Source organism: Onychostoma macrolepis, chromosome 17 (genome assembly GCF_012432095.1).
Source record: "Onychostoma macrolepis isolate SWU-2019 chromosome 17, ASM1243209v1, whole genome shotgun sequence".
NCBI lineage: Eukaryota > Metazoa > Chordata > Actinopteri > Cypriniformes > Cyprinidae > Onychostoma > Onychostoma macrolepis.
The window spans coordinates 3445107-3468972 of NC_081171.1; the positions used below are offsets into that span (position 1 = coordinate 3445107).

Here is a 23866-nt window from a genome sequence, read left to right on the forward strand (position 1 = left end):
TTCTGGGCTGGAAAATGAAGAACAGAAGTACATTTGCTAAGAATGAACTGGCTCCTGCTAGCATTTATTTGTATGTCTGTGTTGTTTCAGCATCCGAGTCACTTAAGGAACTACACAAATCACATAAATGTTCAAAATTCAAGCTTGCAAAATATGACTAAAAGACAGTGAGCAGCACTTATGTTTTAAATCAGGAAGTTCCTCCACGCAAGAGTTAATGTAATTATCATTAAGAAATATACACAAACATCCCATTAAAATAAACCTTGGTTTATCAGCAGCTTTGTGTGGGCAGTAATTTGGTGTCAGGAAATGGATAATAAACGGCATTCTATTATGAGCCACATTATCGTACAAAAGAATGACAATGAATCAATTAAAATTTAAATATGCATGACGCAATGCTATAGCAGCGCAGGCTTTTGAGCTTAAAGGAAAAATTCACTCAATTACTCTTCTGTTGCCGGTAGCCATCAACTTCTATATTATTAATATTACTTCCACCTTTAAATTAAACTTTTGTCATCCTTTACTCACCCGAAATTTGTTCCAAAGCCATATGTTGAACACAAAAGAAGATATTTTGAAAAATGTTGCCGGTAGCCACTTCCATAGTATTTTTTCCCCATACTATGGATGCCAATGGCTACCGTCAACTGTTTGGTTACCAACATTCTTCAAAACATTTTTGGGTGAACGGTCTCTTTAAATAATGCAGCTACGTGTTTCTGGGTTAAGTTACTAAGCGCAATAAAGCATTTGTCTGATTAGTCTTGTTCTCGGACGTTTAGGGGCGAACGGTCTGCTGTGCTGTGGGCGAAACATTTCCTGTCATGACCACAGCACATCCTCTGAGCTGAGATTTTCATTATTTTCATATGCACCGCCATACCATAATATAAGCAGTCTATGAGAAACATCAGGAGATCTTTACAGTTTCTGAAGAATATGTGAATGCAAACTTGCCATCACAATGCTAGGCTTTTATAGATTTTTTATAGATTTTTTTGCTAGGCTGTTCTGAGTGGTTGTTAGTCTGATCTGAGTGGCTATTATGGTGTTCTTAAGAGTTGCTAGGTTGTTCTGAGTGGTTGCTAGGTTGTTGTGAGTGGTTGCTAGGTTGTTCTAAGTGGCTGCTAGGTTGTTGTGAGTGGTTGCTAGGTTGTTGTGAGTGGTTGCTAGGTTGTTGTGAGTGGTTGCTAGGTTGTTGTGAGTGGTTGCTAGGTTGTTCTAAGTAGGTTGTTCTGAGTGCTATTGTGTTCTGAGGGGTTTCTAGGTAGATTTGAGTAGTTGCTAGGGTGTTCTAAGTGGTTGCTAAGGGGCAGTCATGGCCTAATGGATAGAGAGTCGGACTTGTAACGTGTTCGAGTCTCAGGTCCGGCAGGGATTTTAGGTGGGGGGGAGGGAATGTCCAGCGCTCTCTCCGCCCTCAATACCACGACTGAGGTGAGACCCTTGAGCAAGGCACCGAATCCCCAACTGCTCCCCAGGCACCGCAGCATAAATGGCTGCCCACTGCTCCGGGTGTGTGTGTGTGTGTGTCTGTCTGTGTGTTTGTTCACTACTCACTGCTGTTAGTGTGCACTTGGATGGGTTAAATGCAGAGCACAAATTCTGAGTATGGGTCACTACATACGTCACGTCCTTTCCTTTCCTTTGTTGGACTTCTCTTAATGGTGTTCTGGATAGTTTCAAGGCTGTTTTGAGTGGTTGCTACACTGTTCTAAGTGGTTGCTAGGTTGTTCTGAGTGGTTGCTAGGTAGAATTGAGTGGTTGCTAGGGTGTTCTAAGTGGTTTTTGGGCTTTTCTTAATGGCTATTATGATGTCCTGGACAGTTTCTAGGCTGTTCTGGGTGGTTGCTAGGCTGTTAGGAGTTGCTGTTATAATGATGTTAGGCTGTTCTGATCCAAGTTGCTGTTCTAATGTTGCTAGGCTGTTCTAAGTTGCTGTTCTAATGTTGCTAGGCTGTTCTAAGTTGCTGTTCTAATGTTGCTAGGCTGTTCTAAGTTGCTGTTCTACGGTGCCTACTTACTCCAAATCAAAAAAAGTTCACTCTCAACTGACACTCTGCTCTGTGGCTCAGCCCCTCCTTTAACTTAAGTGTTGGTCTAAATACTAGGAAGTGAAATTTTGATTTTAAAGTCACAGGAACACACAAAATTCAATGCAGCACCTAACATGACCCCGAAACAGGAGAGAGAGAGCGCTGCAGAAGCACATGTTTTTCCGCGCTTACACAAACACCTGAGGCGCGCGCTCTGACCGCGTGCCAAACTCCAAACCTGTGAGGCGCGCAAAACAGACGGATGAATCACGGCCGCTAATGTGCTCGTTAAGCTCATCGAGAGCCAGACGTGATCCAAGAGCCAACGCAGCGACTGTCATTTCTCAAAGAGCCGATTATGCAACTTACGCGGAGACACACCTGGAGTCTAAACAGCAGAGTTAACAAGCGCAGGAATGAGACCGGGACGTGGAGAGGCTGAGAAGGACAGAAACGGAGCTGCCAAAAATCCCAGCCCCTTCCCTTCAGACTGACAGGAGCTGAGGTTGCATCCCGCTGGATGTGAGTAGGAAACGCAGGACCACTGACAAGTGGGCTGAACTCTCTCGGCTGCTCTGATGTCACCGAACACATGACCCAGCCTCTCCAGTAACAGCCCATCAGGAGGGGAAAAAAAGTGTGTTTTAAAGCTTACACGTTTTTGGATTGCGAGAATGTCTCATTCCCCTCACAAACAACCACAGAACCACAAGTGCGGTGCACGAGATTTCCCCAGGACGACAGGAGGGAGCCACTGGGGCGTAAATGGTTAATCAGAGTGGGTCAACCCCAGTCACAGAGACCCAACAAGTCAGTAAGTACGCTCTAACCACACTCGTATATGCCGTCGATATCTGTGCCTCAACGCTCTGGGAAGCATGCGGCCGTGTGCCGGCTGCTTTTGTTTGTTTGCCGCTGCTTGCGTTCTGATGCCTTGATATGATTTGTGCTCCCAGTTTAGGACTTCAAGGGTCACCACGACCTCCAGAGGAGGAGAGAGCCGAGGAGATCCACGTGCGGCTATGGCATCTAACAGTCTTTTCAGCTCGGTGACTCCGTGTCAGCAGAACTTCTTCTGGGGTGAGTGCTGTGAAAAATTATTTTCATTTCACTGTGGTTCAGCGGCGGGTCACACAGAAGTCGAGCGGGTCGAGCGGGTCGATAAGCGACGGCGCACGCGCACGTTAAAAGTTGGCGTGTTTGGGTTCGCGTGCGTGCGAGATGCTGACTTGTTTGTGTAAGTTAAAAACGCATATGTGGGACGACAGAGAAAAACCCTTCTGAATGTATAAACATTCACTCTTGTTTCAATTTACAGAGCTACATTAGAACAAGATGTGGAAGACTTGCAATAGTGCAGGATTTACAGTGGTTAATTCTAATTGATAAATGGTTAACAAGGGAGCTTGTATTTATTCTTATGAATGAAAAGTGCTTAAACAAACATGCAAGCTTTTTATTTGCGTTCAGCTTAGTTTAGGCTTTTTCAAACATGCAAAAGGAAATAAAACGGAGGTTTTTAACAAAGTCTTTAGGTCTGACAACCGGGAGTGAAAATTGAGTCCAGCATTATACAGCACACAAAAAAGCCACATGTAAAACACAATCTATGCAAAACCTATTTGAATACCTCAGCTATTCAAAATATACTAACATGTAAAAACCAAACAAATCTCCATCTTATCACACGGCACGTATGGAAATACAAATACAAAATGCTGTTGACAGAGCGATCACAGATTGTACTTACAGTATTTTCCTCATCAAGTTTCTCATGCCGACGTAATCGGAGGCCCTTCTAGACAAACGTATGGAGGCAGGATATTGAGTCGGAGCCAGACGGCGTGAGCTACATGGTTTTGTCATCACTGTCGATGCACATCAAGGCGTTCGAGGTGGCGTCTAAAACACGAGGCCGCAGAGGCGCGTTATACCTCACATGCCACGAAGGCATTAGAATATACCACTTTGTTATTGAATACTAACTAATTTAGGAAAACACACACAGTGAGCTCACATACTTTCGTTACAAACCTTCAAAATCAGGAAACATCCATTTCAAGTGTCTTGCATTGATTTAAAGCACAAACTGGCACTAGACAGCTGTTGTTCTAGCATAAAAATTGATGGCATTTAATTTCTTGATTCCCTATAAAGATAAAAAGCTCTTAAACAAACATGCAAACCCTTTAATTTTCCTTTTTATTTGCATTCAGCTTAGTCTAGGCTTTTTCAAATATGCAAAAGGAAATAAAATACCAAATGAAAGGAGATTTTTAACAAAATGCACTGCAGAAGGGGACTATAAAAATTGTTGAGGTCCAACATAACATCCTGTTGTTCTAGCATTAAAACAGAAAACATTTAATTTATTGATTCCCAATAAATTAAAAAGCACTTCAACATGCCAACGCTTTAATGTACTTTGTTATTTGTATTCAGCTTAGTTTAGGCTTTTTGAAACATGCAAAGGAAAATAAAATGCCAACTGAACTGATATTTATAACAAAGTAAAGGGGTCTATAAAAGTTGTTGACGTCCAATATAACATACTGTTGTTTTAGGATCAAAATTGAAAAACCATTTAATTTATATAAGTTAAAAAGCAATTAAACAAACATGCAAACATAATTTTCCTATTTATTTGTTTTCAGAGCAGTCAAGGCTTTTTCAAGCATGCAAAAGGAAATAAAAAGCCAATTCAATGGAGATTTTTAACAAAATACCCTGAATAAGGGGTCAATAAAAGTTTTTGAGGACCGCTGTGAGCTTCTGTTTTAGCATCAAAAATCATTTAATTTCTTGATTCTCTATAAGCTAAAAATATTTTAAATTAAAATGTTCCTCTTTATTTGCATTCATCTCAGTTTAGGCATTTTCAAACATGCAAAAAGAAATAAAATGGCAATTGACTGGAGCTTTTTTACTGCAGAAATGGGTATATAAAATTTCTGAGTTACTTAAAACTTAACCTACTAATCAAATTTCTTGATTCCCTGTAAGTTAATAATTCATATTATATTAGGATTGGAATGGGGTTAATAGTTAAACGGGGTCAACAGGGTTCAGGATGAGAATAAACCCTTAACTTAAAGTAGGATACTCCAATAAGGATGCTTGCACTAAATGGTGGTCTAGACACTAGAATGCTGAAATACATCCTACAGTGGTTATTTAGATTCACATCACCAGTCCAAACTCAACGCAGCTCCGAACGTGAGCCTGAAATATGAGAGCGCATTGCAGCAGCACAAACATCTTGTCCCATTTCCCCATTTACACAAACACAAACATTATTAATGACGCTCAGACTCCTTCAGGTGACGAACGGCCGTCACATGCAACACGTACAGATGTTAAACAAGCTCTTGGCAAATTTCGTAGAGCGTCACTAATCAATTAGCAGCGTGTTGTTGGGCTCAGAGGTGACATGTGCTTCTCATTTAGAGCCAGTGCTGATATCCTGGCCTGGATTGAGCGGCTTCATTCAGCTAATTGATAATCACATCTCTCGTTTACACTAGAAAAACAACATTAATGGACGAAACGTGACCTGGGTAACCAAACCTCAGAGAGTGAGCAGTCAGAGATGTCCAGCTTATTCAAAAAAAAAAAAAAAAAACACTTAAAAGTTAAATGTTAATGAAATGCAATATCTATAGCCAGGCAGAGTGCTTGTTTTTTTGTTTAAATGGGAAATTTAAATCCTCAATTATTTTATAGTAAAAAATTGAAAGGAATCAGTCGATCTAATGTTATGCATTGAGAGACAAATGAAATGAGAGATGTATGCTCTTTACTTCTTAGCTGCATTGTTTTATATAATCAAAACTTAATTTGTGAAGGAAAGAAGTTTGCATTTATCTTGGCCTCAACATCAAGGACATCTACGTTTTTATAACGTCGTATTGGCAGCAGAAGGCTTGAAATAATTTACACCATGTGCGACATGTTAGAACCAAATCACTGCATCTCTCAGACCATGTGCATTTCCTTAACGTGAGTTTGTCACAAACATAATGCGTGCGATAATCGGTCTCAAAATCTATAATTACGTGTTCACAACCGGACAGCTTCAAGAGACCAAAATCAATGATAACGGACAGTGTGTCAGGAAAAAAAGACATGAACAACAGAACAAGAAAAGGAAACATAATTAGACAGATTACAGAGTGAATGGTAAGAAAAATGAGCTTTGATTCCTCAGAGGACGAGGTTGTAATGTGATATGAGACGCGCTGATGCAGAAGTTCATTTCTGCTGGAGCTGCTCAAAGCAAACAGAGAAACCAGAGGAGAACAAATCATAGTTGTGTTTGCTTCTTTACCTCAAAAAGTCCTGATATTTTGTTTATGTTTTAGGACTTTGCAAAACATTATGGTGTACAATGAAAAATAAATATTTTAAATTCTGCACTATTTCTACTAGTAAATCTGATCACGCGACTCTAGTTAAGCTTAAAAACATCTCAAATCATGCTGGAGAACATGACCATCAGGTTGTGTTAAAAAATGCTATACTGCATTTCTATGCAATCTGAACATTACTTAAAAAGCATTGTCTGACTCTTTTAAAAAGAATGCATGATCTTAATAACACAAAAATGCATTTAAATTTAAATGACCTAATTTCATTAGACTTCAAATGCAATCAAAACCCCATAATCTGCTAGACAGGACACCAAAGACGACATCTCAATACTAAAAAAAGAGCCGCTTCTCCCATGGAGATCCTGCGCCACACACCGTATCCAATGTGCTTCTCTACATGACAAAGAGGGGCATTGATGTCTCATACAAACTTGGAGGGAGCTTCTTAGAAAATAATCAAACACTTAACCATGGAGTCTCAGTCAGCCAAACATAACATTAAAAGTGGGAAACAATAAATAGTCCCATAACACGAAGAGACCCGACTTCTGTAACGTGGAAACCCAGTCAACAAACCATCAGAGTGGCCACAAACCATCTTTAAATCATAGCCAGCCAACCCAGCGCCTCTGATATATCACCGTTTGAAGCAGTCGCTGATGGAAATATACATGAAAATACAGAATTCATAGGCAGTGGATTGTGTACGAGGGACGGAGCCAATGGTTGATGTAAGTGTATTTAAAGAGGAGGATTATAGAGCTGGAATCCAGACAAACAGCTCCGATAATGAATGGCCCCCTCATACCACGAGCTTGAGACGTCTTTCAGACCATCTCAGCGATGAAAAGGAGGAATAATATAGAGATTTCTGATTTAGAGAACAGTACTTTACAAATAGACAACATATTTAAAATTACAATAATAAATAAAACTGAGGTGAGAGCACTACTAAAAATTTCTAATTTAACACACTTTCTTTACACGGTTTGTTCAGGTTTAATGAAGGTAAATTTAAGACCAAGTAAAGAAAATGTATGGTGTAAATTGAATGAAATACATCAATATGGTCTCTAAAAGTAAATGTTTTATAATAGCAATGCTTCAAAGTTTGAAAATACAGCTTCCAACAGAGTGAGATCATGATTAAAACAAGTATAAATCTGCCAATTGCATCAGAAAAATCAACCTAATTCAATGGGCAAACAAGTTTTCATTCCCCACTGACAGATATTTGTTATTGTTTTAAGCATAAACTCACTTAAATTTTATTCAATTTCTCAGAAAACAAGACATCATTTCTTCAGTTTTCATCTCCAGTAAATGCATATTGATTTAGATATATTCATTGGAAAACAAAACAAAAATATTGAGGAAGACATTCATTTTTTTTGCAGTTGCACTTGGGTGACTATGAATTTAAGACTTTCTGCTCTGATTTAAGACCTTTTTAAGGCATTCATTTGTGGAATGGAAAATTAAGACCTTTTAAGAGCCTTTTTTTTTTTTTTTAACAATTTACATCAAAAGATGAGCTGGCATGGACAGAACCTGCAGGTTTTCTCATGAGGATCCATATAATCCAGCATGATTTAAGACATTTTGCCCCCTCAAAAAAAACCATATGATCAACATCACTAATTTACTTATATTTGAATAATCACCTAGAAACAGCACTGAGTCTTTCTTGAATATTTCTTATTTACAATTGTTTAAAATATTTCAAAATTTCCATGTCTACATAAAAAGCCAGTGGTATTCAGACTTTCAAATTCCACTGTATATGTATTAAGCCTATATATATTAGCTGAATCAGCTTCTTGGCTTTCTTTGGCACAAATTTGATTTTGAGTTTAGCAGGACTAACACAAAGCTAATTGAGATGCATCAAAAAACATCTATCAATAACACATTTAACAACAACGTTTGCATCAGAAACACAAATTTGCTTGCAGACACACTGGCATATTTTGATGTTAAAGGCCTCCTAGGTTTCTTATTTGCTTTCCTGTAGCAGTCGGCAAACAGAGGACGAGTACTGCTACAGAAAAACTACACTGTACAAACAGACAACTGACAATCCAAAGCAGCTTTTTCTTTCAAAAAGAAATATAGCTAAAATTATCAGGGAATTCATGCGACCCTGCAGTCGAAGCCTCAGGCGGTTTCAGGGGTCAAATATGAAATGTTGGCTGTTTTGATTGTGCCGTAATGAAGTGATTCTAGAAACTGCATTTAACAAGGCTTTACCTGTTCGCCACAGCCGTATTGATTTAACCTCGACAGGAATGCAGAACTTTCTCAAGCCAGAACATCACTTAAAAATATTTAGAATACGATACGCACAAGGGCTATAAGGGAAAACAGAATGTAAAAATGCCCGGAATGAGACTCAGGAAAACTGGACGTGCTGCACTGGCGTTCCTCCTCAACCTTGGCTTCCTTTTCCAACTGTGGCTCCGCTGCTCACCGCAGGGGAAATGGAGTGTTTTCAAATAGGCCCTTGTAATGCTTTATTTCCCCCTAAAAATGTACATTTTTGATATGTAAACAATAAGTGAAGAGCTGGGAGACAAACTGTCTGGCTCCAAAAATGCTGGAAAAACACGTACGCGTTCAGAACGCGTTTTGTGATTGCAGATTTAAACATTCAAATTTGAGTTAACTGATGTAAACAAGTCCACAAAAGAGCAGAGAAAGATTCAAACAACACTAATACCACAGGAGAGCATGGCGAAAAACAGGGCTGAAATGACGTCATGCGCCTGCCAATCAACACACCCGTTCTCTCTTGCCAGTGAACGCGTCAGGGCTAATTACGGAAGCCGGCGCGTGAGTGTGAGCAGCGTGCAGAATGCACACGGCCGCAACGCACATGGAAATCTAAACATTAGCTTTAAAGGACAAAATAGCCCTCTCTAACTGGCACGGTAATCTGACCACAGCAATCACTCGCTTACAGAACCCCACGCACACACCTGAGCGTATCGGATATCCGCTCGGGGAGCGTCGCAGCGGCTCTTTACATGCCGGGTTTGATTCTATAGTATCCAGTTCTCGTCTTCGGTTACAAGTGTTTTGAAACCACAAAAGAAACACTTTGTCATCTCACAGAATTTAAAGGTCTTTAGGCCATGTCCATTGCACTTACAGATATTACTCGGGGTTTCTGCAGGTAAATGTAAGATCTGTTTAAGACCAAGTAAAAACAATTCAAGGAGTAAATAGAAGAGAACACAACATTTTCTCTTAAAGTTTATGTCTAGGAAACAGACAATGAGTTGTATTAGAAAATACCTTAAAAAAAAAAGTGTAAAAAAAATAATGTTCTTCCTCAGTTTTTGTCATGTTTTGCAGTGCAAATGTCTAAAGATTCTTAAATCAAGATACATTTACTTGAGAAGCAAAATTACTTAAGAAGTTTTGTTTCCTGTGATATTGATCAAAATGAAATAAGCTTATGATTAAAACAAGAACAAATATCTGCCAGTGGGCTCAGAAAAATCTACTTAATTCAAAGGGAAAACAAGTTTTCATTCCCCATTGGCAGATGTTCTGGTTTTAAGCACAAATTTACTTAATTTTGATCAGTTTTTTTTTTTTTTTTAAGAATTCACATTTGCATCTCAAGTTAATGTATCTTGATTTAACAATGTTTATGCATTGGAAACAGTGCATGCTACATTTAATGCCATTATTTAATGAACTGAAGACTTTTTACTCTGATTTCAGCTTTTTAAATTGTGGAAGGGTAAATTAAGTCTTTTTAAGACCTTTTTAAGACCTGCAGACTCTGTGTGGCACATCTTGAGAAGAATTGAGAATTCAACCATAAAATCTTGCAATGCTTCTAGGAAGAAAAGCCCAGAATTCCTGCCAATCCATGTGAATCTTGCATTTTAAAATAAACATGGAACACTGGAATCTCTGGACCCTCAAAATATACAGAGTTTCTTATTTTCTCATGAAACTTTATTACTTATAATCTGTAGAAAATAAGAACACACCAACCAGAACATAATCACCATGTGTCATCAGAACTAAATCATTCATGTGGGTTAATCAAGTGCTTCTCAAATGGTTTGGCTTCAGGACCAAGATTTTACATTGGAAACCAAGCACTGACAACAATTGTTTATCCTACAAAAATTAAAAACAAATGTTATTAATATTAATACTGACTGCATGTGCCTTTATTATGCAAACATGGCCGAATACTGAAATTGACAATTTTGTAAATGCATAAACATCAGCAGAAGTGATTTACATGTGCATCATGTTCTATTAGTATACAATCAAATTTGCACCAAAAAAGGTAGAGCAACATCAAAATAAGCTGATCTATGCACACTTATATGGGTAGCTGCATTGGATTATTTACCTGAGATCCACTAAGTTAACGGATGCATGGCATGTGGCCTAAATGAAATCAATTAGCGATTATCAGCGTGCCGCAAATGGGCCGAGAACGATTTTTGGAGAAGCTGAGACTCCGAACGGGAGGCACGTTAAAAGCTCAGAAGAGAAAAACAGTCATTAAGAATTAACCCCACAACCGAGCGCGTTGTCAACAACACTGTTTTTCTGATTGGAACGGCTGTTGACTCATCCTCTGACGGCATTCGGCAGGCTGCTATAGTTACTCAACTAGACATCACGGCTCCTGTTTCATTGTCTCGTGTGTTCACTGCGAGCACAAAACTACTTGTAAAGGTGTTTCGGTATATCACTGAATCCTTTGGGGAAATAACAGCCACTCAGTGGAGTATAAAGGCCAGGCCTTATGTAAAATTAATCAGAAAGACTCCCTCACCGAGGTTGACACTGTCTATTAAAACGTTCCTCCTCGCTGTTAAATATGCAGTAGATGTCCAAAGGCGAATCTCCAAAGAAGTTGTTTTCCACTGAAAAATGAGGAGTAACGCTGGAGTTTGATACTCTTGGAGAGGTTTGAAAGAGCCTGAGCTTTCCGTGGACTTCAGAGTGTATTTCGCTGACAAAGACAACAATAGACGTTCTCACAGCTTCTTATTAATAAACATGATCGCAATGAGGGTAAATGGCGCTACAATTAATGCGAAAGGAAACGTGTAAATGCACGAACAATTCTCGGCTAAGGTAATTTGAAGATGCTTAAATATTGATGGGTGTCGAGTGAAGAGTTTCTCCGTTTATATCAAAACAAGGTTGGAGTCTTGTCCTAGTTCGAATGCATCGTAAATCAATTCAAAAGTTCTTTCTATAGAAAGCATGCAGATCCTCAATGTATGCTTTTAATAAGAAGGTTGCAAAACATTCTTCTCAGATTTTTGTTTTGCACACATCAAGCCATCGATCATTACCGCTCCAGCAGTCCGGCATTCGTAAAACCTCAAGCGAGAAGAACACAGAGCATCTATAGCACCTACTTATTCTGTTTCGACTTCAAAACGCGAGCTTCATACGCTCAGGAATCTCTCTATTGTTCCGAGCCTTTTCCCAGAAGTATTGCGAGATGCAATGGGCGAGACTGCAGTTGGCTTACTGGCATTGTTTTGTAGGGAGTTCATTATGAAGTAAATAAAGGCTTCCAGAGCATATTGTTCTTTAATTTACTGCTGTCAGCTGCTAGGAAGGACACAAAGAACGTTAAAAATATGCACCATCAGACCTAGGAGTCAAATATAATCAGTCTTGTTTGTTGATATTACCTTCATGTTACAGACACTTTCTGAACTGAAGAATCAGAACAAATTCACCGGCTCTGTTCCAAAACACAGCGAGCTGCCTACACAGGCAGCAGTTTAAGACATCCTAGATAGGCATCACTGTTATTAGGATGCCTGTTTATTGTTTTTCTCCATGAAGGAAAAATGCAACGTTGCCTTAAAAAAGTAAAAAAAATAAATAAATAAAAATAGAATATATATATATATATATATATAATAAAATACTAAAATATTATATATATTAAGGATGTGCATCTCCATAACTGAGGCCGATGCGATATGCATCTCGATGCATAACCAACGATACGATACATTGAAGATACGTATGAAGCAGCTAGCAATGCGATGCAATACGATTCACCCCTATTACGATGCAGTGCGATTCGATTTTGACTCGATTCAACACAATGCGATTCGATGCAATACGATGCAACTGAAAAAATTAACACATTAACTCATCTGAGCTTAGTAATTAGGACTGTATTAGCTTTCATTTTATTTACCCATTACAATAGTTCCTTTACAGTTACTGCTATCATAAAATGCATATTTGACTCAGAATTATTGCACTCCGTCTGTTTAGCGTGCAGCAGCGCTCGTCCACTCGCGTAAGCCCACTCCTGACAGCAAAATGGATATATTTGCATGACTTTCTAACATTTACAGATGAAAAAATATACTCGTGACATGTCAGTTATGCACTGAGGAAAACAAAACGTCTCAAATGCATTAAACAGCACAGATATATTCGCTGTTTACCATGGTGGATCGATTTGATCCATGATCGACATAAAGGCCTGCTTAAGAATAAGCGTGCACAAATTAGTTTGATTGTGTGAACTGACATTGTCGTTTATAAGAGCTTTATCCACGATTGATTTGTTAGGTTATTTCAAGTCAGGTTTTGGACTTTAATCCCCGCTTTTCCTCAGGTCTCCATAGTGTTGTTGTGATTCGTCATATTCACGCACAGCGGTTATGAGAGAACGCGCTTGAGAAACAGTTCCGAGAGGAGAAATGAATCTACATATAAAATATTGGTCACAGATTATTGGTCACTTTCTAAACAATAAAAGTGTAGCGCAACCACTAGTAATTATATATAAATAAATCAGTTTTTACCGATGCAAATATGTTAGAAACGGTGCATCGCGATACAAATGCCAACTTGTATCCGATGCACACTTTTTAAACCGATGCATCGCATCGTTAACTTTTTTTGTCGATGCACCAAGCAAATCAGGGAATCTTCCCATCTCTAATATATATAAATCAAGGCTTTATTTGTATTTTTATAGGTATTTTTGCAATTTAAAATAAATGTTTTCTACTTGAATATATTTTAAAATATAATTTATTACTGTGATTTTTGATTAAAAGTTGAAAAAAAAAAAAACATAATTCATTTGAAATATAAAACCATTTGTAACATTATAAATGTCTTAACTCGTTTTTGGACAATTTAAAGCATCATTGCTGAGTAAAAGTTAAAAAAAAAAACACTCATTCATTCAATACCAAAATGTGTTACTAAATTGTCCGATTGAATGAAAAATGTTATTATTTTCCAAAATATTTGTGTGTGCGCCACATTTTTAACTCTTAGAGTATCATGCCATTAACTTAGCAACATGTTAACACCAAACGTGAATCTCTAGTGTGCTTTGCATACTGAAGTACACTAGAGTTGCTTCCTACAGTATGTAGAATGTTCTAAATCGCTCACTTAAAATATTCCATTTCAGTTAGAATGCTGCCTTAGAATGTAGGCTACGTAGGCTCGCTAGGCTTTTAGAACAGAGCCTATATGATGCCATAAGTAACTGCATGCATTTAATGTAAAAATGACAGAAAAGCCATCTCTATATGACTAAATGGTCATTCCACATCCAGTACAATCAGTTCAGAACAGCAACAGTTAAAGCGTCTTTCAGAAAGAGGCTCTGTGCAGAAACACTAGAGTTAAACTGTGGTAAACAAATACTCAATAGTGATGAGAGGTTCTTTTCAGTCCCCAAATTACAGTCTGGTTAACCAGAGAGTCTGCGTGCCAGCTCATTACTGATGTTTGCTTCCAATGCGACTCGTCTCCATCCAAGTTTACGAAAACATTCGAGGGGCCTTGAAAGCAAAGAGGGTTTTATACAGGCTGTAGCCCAGGAGACAGAAGCCTGAATTAGACAAATGCCTACAGGTTGCTAGTCAACAGCCCTTGGTTTCACCCAGGTCCTATAGCGGATCGCTGTAAATGCGGTTAAACGTCTGAAAGCAATGCCGCGAGATGACAGGGGGCCGTCCAGCCTGGGAATGCCACTCGATGCTTCCCGACAACTCTGAATCTTAATGCCGTATTTAATTACAGTAAGTGGCTGACGTTCACCTAATTGTTGGGAGTAAATTAAAGTGCTACATTCACTCAGCCTCATTACGTTCCCACAAAGACACATAAATGGCTTTTCCATCAGCAACTTTTTCCTGAATATAAAATATGATTGTGTTTTGCTCCCAGATATTATATGACCCTTTCAGTGAAGATTTATTTCACAATGGCCATTACATAAATGAAAGAACACTGTGGGAAAAATCCTGCTGCAAACTCAACAATAAAAAGGAGAGAAAGTCAGCCATGTTGGAATCAGCTCATGTCATGGTACACATGGTAATAGTGTGGTACTTTGTAAGTATTTCAAAGTATCTAATATACTCTAAGAAACTTCAGACAATACCATAGCATTAGCATGGTCCATGTTCAAAAAATACGGTATTTATACCTCAGAAAAACAATCTGCTATAAACAACACTACTATTCAAAAGTTTGGGGTCGGTACAATTTTTAAAATTCTTCAAAATTTTTATTTAATTAATTTTTTTAGTATCTTATGCTCAACATTAATATTGTGAAAAATGATTACAATTTTAAAAAGCGTTTTATATTTTAATATCTCTTAAAATGAAATTTATTCCTGTGATGCAATTCTGAATTTTCAGCATCATTCCTCCAGTCTTCAGTGTCAAATGATCCTTCAGAATATACGGATTTGCTGCTCAAGAAACACTTGACATTATAAATGCCTTTACTGTCACTTTCGATCAATTCAATGCATCCTAGCTGAATAAAAGTATTATTTTCTTTAAAAAAAAAAAAAAAAAAAACAGGCATTTGAATGATAGTGTAAACAGTTTTGCTGTTGTTAACAGTATTGACTTCTGAAACACAATATTAACTTTCTAACCATTATGTAAACAAGCAAAACATGTCAGAAAGTGACAGCAGTTTGTGCATGTATGTGAGTTTATACAATGGCAAAAAAGCAATTACAGAGCCTGTCATAATAAAGGGACTGACATTACAAACAGCTCATGGCGTAGAGGCCGTACGGTTCTTTGCTCACGGCCACTAATTACAGATAGTAAGGCAAAAACACAAAATATGTCACTTTTAATTGGCAATACGTCTCTCAAAAACAGCGTATAGACATGCAACGGGTTTTAGAGGCATTACAAATCTCACCTAAGCATTTATGTCATTAGTTCTACATTGTAAAAAAAACGATTGTCAAATTAATGGTTGTAAAACAACAGTCGGGAAATTTCCCTCAATGCAGCTCAAGCAGTATAAAAGCCACCGTTTGCCATTTCCATATTTCAACAATGCATTTCAGAACTAGGAGCTTTTTCTAGCTCATGCTGTAGCGTTCTTGAAACTGCAGTATGAAAGAAAAACTAGGCAGGACATGCAAGCCACAAAAATGCTGGAGTGGGTTTTGTCTGAGTACAGTAGTAATAATACCGTGCCACAAATAATTGCGGCAAAATAAAATAGGTGCTAAAATTCATAATCCAAAATGGACTGAAACTAAATGACGACTTCAGGTATTTTTAAACACTCTTGCCAACATGCTAATAACGACTGAAACTTCTGATGCCACAAAAATGCAATTCCAAATCACTTCAGCAGAAGAATTTCATGCAGTCGTCAGTGATGAACCCTAGAGTTCACAGAGGACTCGCTTAAAAACCCACTTTGATCAGGTTACAACCACAGGCCATGATACACTTGAAGTCGGCAGCAGTTAAAGGGAAGCAGTCGGAGTGCATCGCCTTGCGCCGTGATAAAACCCACCCTGAATATGAGTTCAGACTGAAGCATCGCAGAGGAGATAGACAAATCTGTCCCGAATGAATCCCACCAGTAGCGTATGATTGGTTTTTCGCTTGTTTGTTTAATTTGCCATTTGTGTTTATTTGTTTGATTGAAGCTGACAGTGAATTAGCATTTGACGGCGATGGATCACAAACACTTCATTTCTAAATATCCAGTGGGAAATAATGAAGGGTGCGACTTTATCCACTGGAATTCGATTGTTTAATATTATTTTTTCCCCACCCACACTTTATAATAAACGCAATAATGAAGTTTTAGTCTACTTTTCAGATTCTAGACGTGTGAAGCTCAGCTCTGGTGTTCGGTGTCTGATCCTCTCTCGTTTTCTGGCTACAAAATCATCCATCATTACAGACACTGCTTACCTTAGTGAAGTACAATAAATGTGTTTTAATTGGCCGGGGCTTTCAGAGAGGAGGATGAAGGCTGGTCAAATCCACAGAGAGGCGAATAGCAGGACGTTGGCCATATTAAACCGTCTGTATTATCTTTAGCACCTTGTGCATGTATCATGGAAACCCCCGGCCAAAGCAAGCACTCATTCTAACGCAACTGAACGATTGGAAGCATGTTAAAAAATGAATTTCATCATAATACGCTTCAGACCACATGTAGAAGTCTTTTGCTGTCAAATAGCAAATTAGCAACATGTCAGTGCACTGAAAACACCTCTGCGGTCACGATTGTTTTTGTAACGAGATGGTTTCACAAAAACAACCCCAGCGAAGGTGTAATTTAGCGTGCTCCGCTGTAGACATCACCTTTACCTGACCACACTATAATCATGGTCATGTTGTCATTTCAAAAAGATCAGCTCATAAAATGACAGAGGATGACAAAACAACAGTTAAACGTGTTCATAACAGACTGTCAAGGAAAGTATTGGCAAAGTTATTTAAACTACAATATTATTAATATTAGGCGATTAAGTGATATTTTGTTTTTATCACTTCCAAAATCAAAAGCTTTGCCAACTGATAATGCACTTTTTTTTGTTTTTATGTTTAAATTTAAAAATGGTTAAAGGTTAAAACAAGGAATTTTGGGGTATGTTTAAAAAAAAAAAAAAAAAAACCTTACTTAAGTCTGTCTGCCTGAAAGTTTGTGTTTAATTCAGTGTATTACCCGCCATTTCTTCGTAATTGATTGTGAAATTACTGAGTCAAAATAGTTTTTACACCAAAAATGTTTCAGTATAGTGACAGACTGTCAAGAAATGTATTGGCAAGGCTAATTACCTTTAAAAAATTACTCTGATAAGTGATTAAGTGATAATTTGCTGTTTTGGTCCTTCCAAAATCAAATGCTTTGCCAACTGATAATGCAGTTTTTTCTCTTTTTATATGTTAATAAAATTTGCTAAATGAGCAACCTCATATTGCTCTGCATAACAGTAATGAGAATGCAATTTTCTGCATTACAGTAATAATAAAATTCAGAATGAAAATGTACTTAATTGTCATTAGGTGACAGACTGTCAAGGAATGTACTGGCAAGGCTAATGAATCACAAGTACTTTCTTATGAGCCAATAAAGATGTTAATTACCCAAGTGGGCATAGCCACTTGGCCAATTAAGAGATATTTTGCTATTTTAACACATACAAAATAGAAATCAAATCAAACTCTTTGCCAACTGATAATGCACTTTTTTGTTGTTGTTGTTCATTTAAATTTGCAATTCAAATGTGCAGCCCCACATTGGTCTGCCACTATTAAAAATGACTCTGTTAAGATCAAAAAGCAGTAAAATGCCTTGAGAGAGACATATTTAGCTGATTAAGAAAGCTAAATGGTAACCTTATGTAGGCTAATTTTAACAGGCAAGATCACATTTCTCATTTTCATTTAGTTTAACTTGATAGTATTAAAATAACTAATTAAAACTGAAATAAAAATAATAATTAAAAAAATGAGATCAAAATGTGCTTAATTGCCATAAAAGTGGCAGACTGTCAAGTAAAGTATTGGCAAGGCCAATTAATCTACAACATTATCTTGTGAGCCAACAAAAAGAGTGATATTTTGCTACTTTAACACTTCCAATGCACATGATAATGCACTTTTTTCTGTTTTTATATGTTCATTTAAATGTGCGATTCTGTGTACTTTATTAAAATGCTTTAAGTAAATTTCAGCACAATAATGCCACCCAGCCTGCTCTTTAGAAATCAGGATCTGCCACTAAAAACCCCATATTGGTCTGCCACTATTAAAAACGACTCCGTTAAGATGAAAAAGCAGAAAAATGCCTCGGGAGAGACGTATTTAGCTGATTAAGAGAGTTAAACGGTAGCCTCGTTTTAATTTTAAGAGGCACACACTACGCTTCTAATGCTCCTCTCATTGAACCACAAAACTTCCTACCATTTATAAGTACAAGTGATCTCAATTAGAGACCTCCGTGAAGGCACGGGGCGGCAGACAGTCACGGCAAGAGGCGGCAGAGGAAACTGTCTTTACATTTTCCTCCCTCACTTTTCCAGACAGCCGGCGTGCCCAGAGCAGACAGCGTCAAAAACAGAGAGTCTGTTTTACAGTACGCATTCACAGATGCCCGGCTGACTTAATTCAAACCTCTTTTTTTTTTTTTCTCCCTTCTTCATCTGCAATTTTTACACTTCAGTTTCAGCTGCAAATCACAAAAGCACGTCGCTGACAACAACCGTGCAGTGTGACACAGATGAATGCAACAGATTGTTAGACGCTGGAATATAATATCTCCATATCATCACTCAGCACAGCGCCTGCCAAAGGAGGAAGAAAATCTTTGCAATTGGAGGCCATTTAGTCTCCATCAAAAATGCCTTTGACTGCAAGCTATAATTAAATGTCTTTCAAAAATATAAGACTGCAATCCGGAGCCCTTTGTGGAGTCGCAGGGTCGTGTGATTTTCTTTTTCAACCAAAGAAAGTCTAAAACGACACGAGTGTGTGCAGTTGAAGACGTGAGATTCAACAGGCACGGAGCATTTGGTATTTAAGGCTCGAAACAACAACAACAAAATGAATCGGCCGATGGCAGATATAAGAGACATCCCATTATTTTAGGCTGCTGTACAGGCCAAATAAGCTGTTAAAAACGAGAGATATTTCTTACAGTAATATTTTTCATTTTGGCAGGGATGATTTCATTACAGGATTTAAGTATGTGTAAGAAAAGCAGCCAAAATTAACAAACAGACAACTGTCAAGAAATATCATATTTCACAGCAAAATCAAAAGACAAAAAATACAATTATATTTTGCATGAATAAAACAAAGCTTGTTTTTAATGCAACAATATTTTCATGACAATTGTGCACATTCTGCAATTTTTTTAAAATTGTATAACTTAAATATACATAAGGATAGTATTTTTATACGGAATATGTATATTCTATGCAGATTTTTATTTGTATATTTTTATTATAATGTAAAAAAATATATATTACTTTTATTTAATAATTGTGGACCACTGTTATTATAGTTAAATAAAACAAAAACCATAAAAAAATACATTTTGTTACTTGAAATATTAAATTAAAACAGCTAGTTTCCAAGCCAACGTTTCCCATTTTCATTCAGTTTAACTAAATGAGACTAAAATAACTAAAACTGAAATAAAACAATAACACAAATATTAAAAAAAATAATAATAATTACAATAAAAATTACAAACTAAAATGAAAATGAAACCAAAATATAAAAATAAAAACTAATTCAAAATATTAATATGTCTGCATTATAATAATGGTAATGCAATTTTCTGCATTATAGTAATAGGAATATTTGGGATGAAAATATGATCAATTGTCATAAAAAGTAATGTCACAATGCAAAAAAAGCCCTAAAAATATCCTTTGTTTTATTTATGCAAAACATAAGTTCATAAAACCAGCTATTGTCTCCGGTTTTGACTAGAGGAGCGACCTTTATGCCTCCATTTCTACAGGCTAAACAAAAAGGGAGACTTTTTTATTTTTCTACAAAAGCTGGCGTGTATTTCAGTATCATCGCCGCACACGAGGTAAACACGCAGGAAACAGTGTTGTTGTGATTTGCATGAGTTTGAAGGTCTCTTCAGGTGGGATTCAAAGCAGAACGACAGGATGAATTTCACTGTGGCTTTCCTAAAGAACATCTCTCACTAGGTCAAACCGCAAACGCTCAGTTGGAGGGAAGTCAATGGATCGGCATGTAAATGTACTTTATGACTCCTTTGTGCTTTCGATGAAGCAGTTTTGTAGACCTGGATGCTCGCTTTATAGATTGAGCTTAATATTATTCATTCCAAGATCAACTACACTTAACGTTTTTGACGGAAAAACAGGGTTTCTGACGAAAATATGGTCGTGTGCCGAAGTACATCAACAGAACCGCAATCACTGACATGCTTTCCAGTGTGCAATCCCTCCTTATTTCTGAGGAATGAAATAATAAGCATTAATTGCTACTTTAGTAAACTATAAAGTGGTCTCCTGCTGATGATGGCAAATCCAGACCTGCATCCCCGGCGCTTTAGAAAATGATTAATGCTGCATGAAAGTTCGTAGCGATAACTTGAGTAGGGCCCTATAAAATCCTTTTTTCCCCAAAAATTCTCTTTATTTATGTATTTATTTCTGGATTCCAATTTTCCTGTTCCATTCCTGGACTACGTTTTAACGGTAAAAAATTTTAGTATTCAAAAAAGCGTCTTATCAATTTAATATTCTTTTTTAATTAGAACAAACATTTTTGTATGTTCACTTTATTTATTTTTATTTTTTTGTTGTTGTTCTTTGATTTTATTTATTTATTTATTTATTTTTCTTCTCCAAATTCCATTTTTTCGGATTCCTTTTTTTTTTGTTCCATTTCTGGACTACATTTTAATTGTTAAATTAAATTTTAGTAATCAAAAAGCATGTCTTACTAAATGAAATCATGAAACTTATCCACATTAACAACAAGTTTGAATAAAAATGACATTTTAGCGCCCTATGAAATATTTTATATTTCTCCACAAATTCCATTTTACTTTTCTCATACTCTTCGTGTCTCTGGTTTAAATTTTGCTGGATTCCATTTTAATGTTTTAATTAAATCTTAATACTCAAAAAGCATGTCTAATCAATTGAAGCTTTAAAACTTTAACAATGTAATAATTTATTAATTACTTTACAATAATAGTCCAATCATATATATTTTTTTTTATTCACAATAATATTTTTTCAGAAATTCTGTGTTGTGTGTTTGACTTTTCTGGATTGATAATTAAATTATAGCATTATCAAAAACAGTGGTAATCAAATGAAGGCATAAAACATTAACAATTGAATTAATCATTTTAAATGTAATCAAATGAAAATTAAATAATTCCTTTTATTTTTATTTTATTTTCAGGTTTACAGTTCAAATTAAAACAATTTTAAATTGTTTAAAATTATGTGACATCCTCCAAGTTGTAATAATAATAATTATCATTATTACTTTGAGAGGTACATTCTACACAATTGCAATGTATTTCGGTCACGATTTCTTCAAGTTAAACCAAACTCTTATTTTGACGGGTTGTCGGGAAGTTTCGGTGGGTATATCATGAGACTATATTTTTTTAACTGAAACACACAGAACATGCAGACTTCATATTTCAATAGACATTTTGCGGTGTAATATTCACAGACACTTGTCCATATCACATTTTGATTAAGTGTGTATCCGCAATTCCATTCACTTTCTCCACATTGTAGAAATCAAATGGCAATACTTGAGACATATGTGTGTTAATGTATGGAAGGTCAGTTGTTCTAGACCAGTTCTTCTCTGAATGATCTTGGAGTACCATGTAAATAACAGATGAATACGTTAATCAGTCATTACCATGTTAGGATATTACCATCAAAGCACCTCCACAGTACTTGCTGTAAGTGCTGGAACACAAAGTTTTCTGAATGACTTTAGACAGGAAAACTCCTGCACTTACATCATGCTCTGGAGCTCAGGGATGAAGCTGGTGGCCTTTCCGGATGCGCGTCCGGACGCGGTGCTGCTGCTGCTGGCTGCCATTGGGCTCGCAGCGCTGTTGCTCATCTGTAACACACACAACACACACTCAAAGCCTGAGCAATTAGAAAGCCACTTCACACACAAAACGCTTCCTGATGCGTCCAGCGACAGGACGGGAAACATGCCACATGTTCAGATCCGGACACTTTCAACCGGGATCAATGACAAACGCTGCTCAGAGAGGGAGAGAGATTTGGCTTTTTTTTAGCATGCGAGACTGAACTATTTTTAATGACCAAAGCAAGACTGGTTAAACTACTGTAAGCAATGATTGATAAATGATGTTTTAGTTCAAAGGGAAAAGCAGACGTGTTTAAAGTCTGTTTTGGTCTAATGTTTACCAAACGTTTGATCTTACCAGCATTACATGGCATGATAAAAAAGAACATGCATTAACATTTTAGCACTGAATCTGAAGTCAAAACGCACCAATGACTTCTGAAAAAAAACAAAAAAAACTTTAATTATATTTACATATAGGGGTCAATATATAAAATTACCCACTAAAACCATTATTATACAGTAATAGTCAATCAACATGTATTTTTAAAAAGGTTGATGAAATTTAGTTGAAAACTGATTAGTGCCTAGAAATATTTATATGCTAAAATTCTTACTTGTTTTTTAAACTTAAACCTTTATCCTAACATGTTTAAGTTTAACTTTGAATTCCAGATTTCCAATGTGGACTCAGACTTAGGGTAAACGTACCTATTAAGCTAACCAAAATCTACATTGAGGCATTTTTAGTGCACAAGATACTGGTTTCAGTACAAAAAGTTGTTAAAATAAAATATTAATCTCTCACACAAAAATATTTAAATTTATTTTAAATGACAAAAGCATTTCAATTAAGATATACATCATTAAATTCAAAAAGTCCGGCTGTGCTTAATGGGTACATTTTTGTACCCTTTAAGCACACCCCTGTTCCCATTAAGCTCACATCATGTTTTATTAAATATTCTTGTTTATTTTAAGGACAATTTTTAAAGAATAATTGTAAAAAATATATATTTTTGAAGGTACAAAGTCAATAAAAAAAAAAAAAAACAGAACACTAAAATCAAGCAACAAGCAAACAAGTCTATCAGTTATATATTCATAATGAAGTGTCATCTAAGCACATTGCAACGTTTATACTAGTCCATGTTCAGCTAAGTAACACATATTCAGAAATCAAATAAAACAAACCAATAAAACATTTAATTCATGGGGATGAACACGGAAACTAGCCTCATTATGAAACCTTGTTTTAAATGGATGTCAACTTATCTGTATTCTCTTAAGGCTGGAATACGATTTTTGCCCCGATTTTCCACAGATTTACAGTCTGGAGAAGTTGATGCTAGATGCCAAAGATCAGAACCAGACTGCAGATTTGAGATGACAGAATCCATAGAAAATCGATTAACTTAAAGGGACAGCCATCAGTTAATATTTAAAGTCTGTTTATGAAGTATTCACATAGACGTTCAATGTGGAAGAGCTTAAAGAGAGCACACTGAGCTTAATGGGAGCAGCAACAACTTTTAATACATTTCATGTA

General features: G+C 36.7%; 1 protein-coding gene across 4 annotated transcripts in view; it reads right to left on the reverse strand.

Annotated features, from left to right (window-relative positions):
* The window catches only part of supt3h (SPT3 homolog, SAGA and STAGA complex component), a 121423-nt gene that overhangs the window by 91132 nt on the left and 6425 nt on the right, over positions 1 to 23866 (reverse strand). For 3 of the 4 annotated variants that reach the window (XM_058749083.1, XM_058749085.1, XM_058749084.1), the window contains exon 2: positions 22235 to 22341. In XM_058749083.1, coding sequence (XP_058605066.1) covers positions 22235 to 22341 — 107 coding nt within the window. Of the gene's footprint in view, positions 1 to 22234; positions 22348 to 23866 lie in introns of those variants that run through there. The other variant, XM_058749086.1, reaches the window with a different exon arrangement.